This window comes from Capsicum annuum, chromosome 2, assembly GCF_002878395.1.
Source record: "Capsicum annuum cultivar UCD-10X-F1 chromosome 2, UCD10Xv1.1, whole genome shotgun sequence".
In the NCBI taxonomy this organism is placed as follows: Eukaryota; Viridiplantae; Streptophyta; class Magnoliopsida; order Solanales; family Solanaceae; genus Capsicum; species Capsicum annuum.
The window spans coordinates 130,443,444-130,452,339 of record NC_061112.1 but is presented as its reverse complement, the minus strand read 5'-3'; the positions used below and the strand labels follow the sequence as shown (position 1 = coordinate 130,452,339).

At 36.2% G+C, this 8,896-nt stretch overlaps 1 protein-coding gene and 1 long non-coding RNA gene across 3 annotated transcripts; one reads left to right on the top strand and one right to left on the bottom strand.

Annotated features, from left to right (window-relative positions):
* Window positions 1-656: 656 nt before the first annotated feature.
* On the bottom strand, window positions 657-5,775 carry LOC124896015. 2 transcript variants are annotated; one of them, XR_007052364.1, is made up of 2 exons: window positions 5,450-5,775; window positions 657-896 (listed from the first exon to the last, which is right to left on the bottom strand). It is a non-coding gene; the product is annotated as an uncharacterized LOC124896015 (long non-coding RNA). The 2 variants fall into 2 exon arrangements; XR_007052365.1 differs by lacking the exon at window positions 5,450-5,775 and adding an exon at window positions 1,630-1,683.
* Window positions 4,495-8,532, top strand: LOC107859432 (PAP-specific phosphatase HAL2-like). Its single transcript, XM_016704450.2, has 3 exons — window positions 4,495-5,139; window positions 7,179-7,866; window positions 8,061-8,532. The coding sequence occupies exons 1-3, from the start codon at window positions 4,764-4,766 to the stop codon at window positions 8,362-8,364; spliced, it is 1,368 nt and encodes a 455-aa protein (XP_016559936.1). The 5' UTR covers window positions 4,495-4,763; the 3' UTR covers window positions 8,365-8,532.
* The last annotated feature ends 364 nt before the right edge of the window (window positions 8,533-8,896 follow it).

The following is an 8,896-nucleotide window of genomic DNA, read 5'->3' as shown; positions in this document are numbered from 1 at the left end:
TTGTGTCTTAGATCAATGTTGAGGTCAGGTCGGGACAACGGTGGGGTCCGTGTTAGAGGTAAGAGTTTGGATCTTTGTCATAGTATTCTTGGATTTTTTTCCTTCCTACCAAACACACCTCTAAGGCAGAGGTGAACCCAGGATTTGAAGTCAGGGTGCACCAGTATTGTCAAAGGCGCGCATAAGTTCTGAATAAAGACTCAAAATGTATTTATCACTCGTCTCGTTTAATGTGCATTTTAGGTTCTAATTTGTAAGACATACTTTCCCTTGTCAATGAGGCTTTTCTGAAGATATGAACACTAAACAATTGACATTTCACTTTATCAAAAAAAAATAATCAATTTTTGTGTTCATATATTTGTCATTCATGCTTATATTATTAGTCTTGAACTAGACATATGTTTATATTTTTTCTCCTTTATGCCTTTTTCCATTAAATCTGTCACGCCCCAAAATCCCATCGGGCCGGACTGGCACCCGAAGCCGAGAAGGCCCGGGAGAACCCGTTCAAATACCTGTACTTTCACTTATATGTCACCAAAAATTTGGACAGCACTTCGTTGCATATAGAAGGGTCTAATTACCTGTATCAGCACAACACACACAAATATATATATATATATATATTACGTAGCCGTCGGGGCCACCACATATACAAATATAACATCACTATATAAACTTCCATGACTTTACCCTTCCTTATGTCTACAAAGCCTCTAGGATATACATGACATAACTAGGGTCGGGACACCCCCCCGCCCACACGTGACTCCTGTACAATAGCAAAACATAAGAAACCGACTCGAAAAGCTTCGAAGCAAACTGGAGCTCACCAACAATAGCTGTATGACCAGGCTCCTATCTATGATGTGAATGAGCTGGGGTACCTGTGCCTGCAGCATGAAATGCAGGTCCCCGTGGAGGAGTCAGTACGAAATATGTACTGAGTATGTAAAGCTGTAGATAATCACATATGATATAGGAGCTCAATAGAAATCAGAAACAAGTGAATAAGTCGTAATAGGAGTGGACCACACTTACTAGAACCTGTGACAACCTGTACATTGTATTTATTCAATCACTTTACCTTCGTTCTTATCGTCTTTGTAATCATTACTGTACTGTACTGTGACCATTAGGCTGCCTCCAGTACATATCAACTGGGATCGACCCATGCTACGCTATGCCCCTGGGATACCACCCATAAACACATAAATAGGGATCGACCCATGCTAGGCTTATGCCCCTGGGATACCACCCGATAAGAGAGAACTTCCATCACTTAGTTCAATTAATCTTTGAGATTGTTATTTCGGTCGCCACCACATTTTTGATACTTTGAAACAATGATACATCAATAGGAACCAAGTAATAGACCTTCTATACAATAACGATGTAATAAAGACTCATTGGTACATCAACAATGTGTTTCAGAATCATCAATATCACAACAATGAAATAGGAGCCTTTTGGTATATCAATGAAACATTTTGACACTTTATAGAATGGAAACAACTTCGTTGGTAACGTAGAACAATACATGTTTTTGGACAATCTCGGAATCTTACTTGATGGAACATTGGTGTTTTCATGCCAAAGAACATTGTTAGAGTATGCTTTACATACCTCGTTGTAGATTCGGATACCAATTCAACAAAACTTCCCGCCTTTACAAATCACTTATCTACAATGAAATGTTTGACATCTAGTATTAGCAACCCAACACCACAATTCTCTTCCATAATTCCATACTACCAATATTTGCAAAACATTCCAAACCAACTTGAACAATAGGTTTATGTGTATATATATATATATAATCATCATTTCAATACCACATCATCACACCAAATTCCTTCACAATTCAACATAATCCAACATCATTTCCCAATCATCTTTCAACAACAATCAAATAACATATTTCTTATGCTCACATGCATATATATATATATATATATATATATACATATCCATATAAATAACACCAACATAATTTACATCCTTACCATAAAATGGCCCTTTTGATTTCGAAGTCCTGTTGGCACAAATAAGGGGTGCTTCTCGAAGCCCTCGAGACGGTGAACACAACTACGGAATCAATTTGGATTTTCTACGGTTGAATCACAAGATAATTGGAGTTGAACTTAGGCTAGGGTTTCTTATTCTTCAATGATTTGGATGATAAATGGTGGATATAAGGCTAAGTATATGTATATAATGATCAGTTTTCGTCCATGAGGTGATGGAAAATGACCATATTGCCCTTAAAATTTTAAGTAAATCTGAATCTGTCCATGGTGGACTGTTTTGATAAGCTAAAGTAGATCGACCATAACTCTTTGCTCCGATATCGGATTTGGGTGAAATTGGTATCGTTGGAAAGATAATTCAAAGGGCTTTCATTTCATATAAAGTAGACCACCCAGTTCGTCCTGTACAAGGAGTTATGATCGTTTGAAGTTGACCCTAAAAATCTGTTTTGAGAGGCTGAAGTAAAACGAGTATAACTCTTTACTCAGATGTTGGATTTGGATGAAACCAATTGCATTGGAAAGAAGACTCAAAGATCTTTCTTTTGATAGGTGGTAGCTCTCCCAGCTCATTATATTGAGGGAGTTATGATCATTCATAGTTGACCCAAAAAAACTGGCAGACCTCAGTAGTTTGTGTGCAGGAAATTTTCCTGCACATTTACTGTTCACAACATCCCGGCCACCGTTTTATAGTTTCGAACGTGCTCGATTATATCCAAAACTTATCCGTTTTTGGAAATCTTTATATCGTTGGAAAGCTTATTCAATAACCTTCGTATGGAACCATCGACGGTCAAATTCCGGTATAAATAAAATAAAAAATTAATTCCATATAAATAAGACCAATACACGTACTTGAATACGCCAATACATGTACTTGAATATGGGGTGTTACAAAATCTCACGCTTTATTTATACTTTGTGCTTAAATATAATGGACCTTAAAGCTTTTTTTGCACCTTTTTTGCTTTTGATAATACTGTGGTGCACCAATATTATCTTAACGTAGACGTTAGCAAAACTTACAGTGTCAATTAAGGGAAATTTATCATATTCAATTGGTCGTCAATAACATGAATAGTGCTGAAAAAATAAATATATAGAACAAATATGACTTCTAAGTTAATAACTTTACTTTCTTATAACATGAAGTTCAACTAATATATTGATTTTTAACTTTTTTAAACCATCAATCATGGTAGCTTAATGGTCAAGGTGGGTTCACCATACCTAATGGTTGCGGGTTCTCGAATCCCAAACCAACAATTTGATGTTATAAATTTATAATAGCCTTTAAATTTAAAAGGCGGAAATGTTGTGAGATCAAGATGCATGGGTGAAAGTGTTGGCTTCAACCAGCGCACTGCGCACCAAGGTGCACTAACATTATTTTTTGGGTGCACTATTAAATATATCTCAATTTCTCAAGATATATATACATATATACATAATTTTTTTCAATGTTAACGGGTGCACGTGCATCCGCCTCTACTCTATGCTACAAGATATTATAATGTCGTTTTTGTTCGAAAAGTGTTAAGAAATAATTTCATATATAGATATATAACACTATTAAAATATCTTTTAAATCTTGTAATTCATATCAAGTAAGACATTGAATTTAAAAAGCTACTATACACTACTTTTTTGAAAAAGAACATAAGAATTAAGAGTGGTTTTGTAAGTGGAATAAGGATAGTAGTTTAAAAATAAAATTTTAAATAAATTTTGTTCCAGATTTTAAGATAGTAAGTTACTTATTGTAACTTATCTCAAAATTGTTTTAGCTTAATATATATATATATGTATATATACTTTTAAATCTTATGATTTATATCAAGTAGGATATTGAATTTAAACAGCTACTTTATATTACTTTTTTGAAAAACAATATAAGAATTAGGAGTGTTTGGTAAGTGAAATAAGAATAGTAATCTACAAATAAAATTTTAAATAAATTTTGTTCCATATTTTAAGGTAGTAATTTGCTCCTTGTAACTAATCTCAAAATTATTTTGACTTACTATTGGTATTAAAAATGATTGAATTACCATTCTATATAAAATATAAAATTAATATCTTAATCATGAAATATCTTACTTATCTTACCCCAATATCGTGCTTGAGGGGTTTTCGGGCTTGAGGGGTTTTTGACGGTACCTCATGGGACTTTGGATTAAAAAGGATAAATAAGTTGTCCAATTAAGTGAGAGTCCTTCAAGTTTTTAAAATTAGGTGGGAGGAACAAATTTTTTTAAAATTTTTCCGTTTGATTAACTTGTCCCAGTTGTTTAACAACTAGGCGTCACAACTTTGTGAAATTGTTCAACAACTAGGCGCAGTTATAGTTATTGAACAACTAGGCGTAATTATTTGACAACTGAGGAAAGTTATTCAATAACTACGCGAAATTATTCGAATAACTAATATAATTATCAAACAACTATTTCAGTTGTTCGAGGAACTTAATTTTTTTAAAGGATAAGTTTGTGGGATAAAGTTGTCCCCTGTTTTTAATTGGAAACTTGGAAGGCCGTTGTGGCTCATTTTTCTTGTATTCTCTATATAAACAATTTTGACTCCCACTAGATTTGTGATTGTTTATTTAAGCCAATCATGGAAACCCAAAAAGCATACATCCCCTGCAGGCTGCAGTTTGAGGAGGAGACAGTAGCTGCGTGGTACTTTCTTGATCTATATATATAGGAAAAAATAATAATCCCTATTATGTCTACTACTACTACTCTTAGCTTTCCAACCAAACTCCCACATACTTTAGTCCATTCTAAGATACCTAATAATGTTTTCCAGAAAAACCAAATACTAGGAAATCTCTCCTTTTGTTCCAAGAAAATTTGTCAATTGGGTTTCACTTCTCAAGTGAGTAGTAGTCAAGCGAATATTGTGTCAGCAATGGGTGAAGATTGCAAATTGGAAGTTAGTTCGATGAATAACTCAGAAGGGTATTCTAAAGAATTGGAAATTGCTGTAAGAGCTGTACATATGGCTTGCTTGCTTTGCCAGAGAGTTCAAGAAAATTTGCTGTCAGAAAGCTCTCAGCTTGTCCATTCTAAGGATGATAACTCTCCTGTCACAATTGCAGGTAAGTTTGCTTCTTGTGTTATATAGTTACATCTTGTGTTGTTATGTTTTTTGGACTTTTGGGTGTTCTAGGACTGTGCTTGGGGATTGGGTTTTATAGGTGAATATATTGGGAAAGGGTAAAGATTGTGTCTTTTTGAGTAACCCCACGAGTGGGGTCTACATAGGGTAGATTGGACACAAACAAGGTGTTTCCAGAGGACCCTAGGCTCGAGTGCAATCAAAGTAGCTATAAAAAAGGCTAATACTACGACAGACACCATCAAGCCTAACCTGTCAAAAAGTAAGATAACAATCCAATGCCTACTAACCTTCTAACCTGATACTCGACCTCCACACCCTTGCCCCATGTCAAAGGGGCGTGGCCTTTCTGGTACTGGTAAGCTGAAGCTGCACCATGTCAAAGGGACCATGACTTTTCTGGCAATGGCTAAAAGGTGCATCCTTTTGGATGAAGTGGTTAAAGAAGATAACAATACTTTGATTCATTATAAAATTGGGAGAAAATTGCAGTAAAATTATGTAACTTGTTGAAGATTGATGGTTTGTTCAATGAAAACTAGACCTACATACGTATAATGATAAAAGCAATGGATTTCTTGATATCATTTTGTTTCAATCGACGGATGGAGACACATTTATGTCTTTTTTTTTAACTCAGCTCAGGATGTTATATAACTATAGAATTGTATTTATTATTATTTGGAGCTCTAGGCAAACTATGTTATCTCCTGTGAAATGGTACATACTTTTTTGGTTTTCTGTACTGCTATAGAAGTTGTCTGGGAGTAAAAGCAAGGCAAAGCAATCTGTTTGCTTAGAGTCCGGTCAAAGCATACTAAACAATCTAATCTTCAAGTATATTTGTTTAAAGCTTGCAACGTCTCAAGACAACATAGTGCACTAGGTACTATGTATCAATCTATGTTTTACTACTTGTAGACTTTTAATAAAGCATAAACAACAGTCCTAAAGCAAAAGATAGTAACTTTGTGTCACAAGTTCATTGATACCTTTCTCTCTGTGATGAGTAGCTGACTCATCCAAGTATTGTGTATCGAGAAAAATAACAGGAAGAGACAAAGAGGCCCGCAAAAAGATTTTGTGTTGTACTCGTAGGTGATCATTTGTTATTAAATCCATGAAAAAGTGCATATGATTATCTTCTTTCTTTTGTTGTTTTCTTGTCGCTTTACTGAGATTCAAGGAAACAAACACAAATCATAAAGCCATCATACAACATTGAAGTAACCACAATTTTCTGTGGAGGTGGCATCCGTCTTGATGGGAGAAGTTTGATAATTGAGGCTGCATATTAAATTCCACCCATTTCCACTCAACAAATCCATTTATATATTCTTTTGTCTCCCAAGAAGTAATAATCTGGTCTAAGAAAAATTTGACGTAAATATTAGTAGTAAACTCATTTTTACTGTTATTATCTATCTTCTTATGATATATACTTGGCGATGATATACAGGAGATTATGATATCAACGTTAGAAATACTGCCAATAGAAGAACATTATTGACAAACAAGGTTGGACTATCTTAAAAAGAGAATTCTAAAATCAGAATCATAAGTTTTCCCACACCGAGTCTGAAGAAGATTTAATGTCTGAGCATCAATTGCTCTGTCTCTAAAATTGTATCTGTCCCTTTCCTGCTGCGACCTACGTTTATGGAATCATTTCTGGTTCGTCCACATTATGTCAATAAGTCGAATGGGTGTGACATGACTCATGAGTATAGGTGATTTGCTGAGAGTTTTCAATTCAAGTACAATAAAAGTTGTCATGAAAACGAATATGGATTAAATATTAGGTGCAATTGTGGTCCAATGCATTAAGTTTGGCTTAATCTTCAAATGCCAAAGGATTGAGCTTCCTTTCTGATGTCATGCTCTGGTTTATCATAAGTCAATAACTTTTTGGAACACTTCAAGAGTGCATTTCCAAGATAATGGCGCATTAGCCATTTCTTCGTAAAAACTGCTGCATCTTCTTATAATGCTAAGATCAGCTAATTTTGATCTTTTTAGATTGGAGCGTCCAAGCAATTGTCAGCTGGATACTGTCTGAGGCTTTTGGCAGTGAGAACGTCTGTATTGTTGCTGAAGAAGATGTTGAAGTGCTTTCAACGGCTGGCGCGGTTGGCCTGTTAGATGCAGTAGTAAGAACTGTGAATGAGTGTCTAGCCTATGCACCCCGTTTTGGACTGAAAGGTCCTAGTGCTGATCTTAATGCTAAAGCTGTTCTTGAGTCCATAAATCGGTGCAGCTTGGCAGGTGCCAGAGGTAGCAAGTTTTGGGTACTGGATCCTGTTGACGGAACATTGGGTTTTGTACGTGGAGATCAATATGCCATTGCTTTGGCATTGATAGAAGATGGAGAACCTGTGCTTGGGGTTCTTGGATGTCCTAATTACCCTATGAAGAAGGAATGGCTTAGTTATCAAAATGGTTATAGGAGAATCTTATCTAGGTTGACCTCCCGTACCTCTGAATCTTCGGATAAAGGTTCTGTACTTTATGCAATGAAAGGTGGTGGCAAGGCTTGGATGCAACCGCTACTCTGTGTAAAAAATAACTTTGTGTGGCCAAACTCTGCAAGGGAAATCAGAGTATCCTCCATCGATAACCCAGCACTGGCTACGTTTTGTGAACCAGTTGAGAAGGCAAATTCAAGTCATTCATTCACAGCAGGACTGGCTCATAGTGTTGGACTAAGGTATAGTCAATGTGTGTAACTTTCAAAATGCTATTTACGATTGCTTATTAGATGTCTTAGCATTTAGAATCTATTTCCGGTTAACAATTTATCCATGATAGGTACAAATTCTAAAAATTACTCTTCAACCTCTAGTAAAATGTTCATGCATTCAGCTGTCTTAATAAGCTCGGCTGACAACATATCAACTGCAGGAACCAGCCATTACGTGTATATAGCATGGTAAAGTATGCAGCCATTGCTCGAGGAGATGCTGAGATATACATGAAATTTGCGAGGGCTGGTTACAAGGAGAAAATATGGGACCATGCAGCTGGTGTTCTTATTATTGAAGAAGCCGGTGGAGTGGTGACGGATGCAGGAGGGAGTCCACTAGACTTCTCGAAAGGTGAATACTTAGAAGGACTTGATCGTGGTATAATTGCTTGCGCTGGAGCCAATCTGCACGACAAGATCATCCGGGCTGTGGATGCTAGCTGGAACTCCTCTAGCCTTTAATCTATTGTATGTTACTTAAATGTTCAGCCTAAATGTGGTCAAGTGGTTTGCATAGGGCCATCTATGTTGCAAATACACAATAAATGATACTAGCATTATACTGCAACTTTGGGTACTGATTTATTGAGCCATTAATTCATTCTTTACAGTAAAATCAACTTTAAGGCAGATTGAATTTTTCTTACACAAAAAAAACCAGCTCGGTGCACTAGAGCTCCCCCTATGCGAGGTTCCAGTGAAGAGCCGAAATACAAGGATTTACTGTATAGAGTCTTACCTCACATTTTTACAGGAGGTTGTTCCACGACTTGAACCTGTGACGTGCTGATCATATGACAACAATTACTAGAAGGCTTTCCTTCGATTGAATTTCTCTGAAGGAAACCCCCAACTGGAGGGCAATTGAATGGATCTCTCACTTGATTGGGACAAAAGGCAAGAATAAGAGAGGCAACAGGGGGGGCGAAATTTATTGCACTTTGCTCGTAGTCAAAACTTTAAAAATGTGTGCACATGACATAGCGTGTGGGGG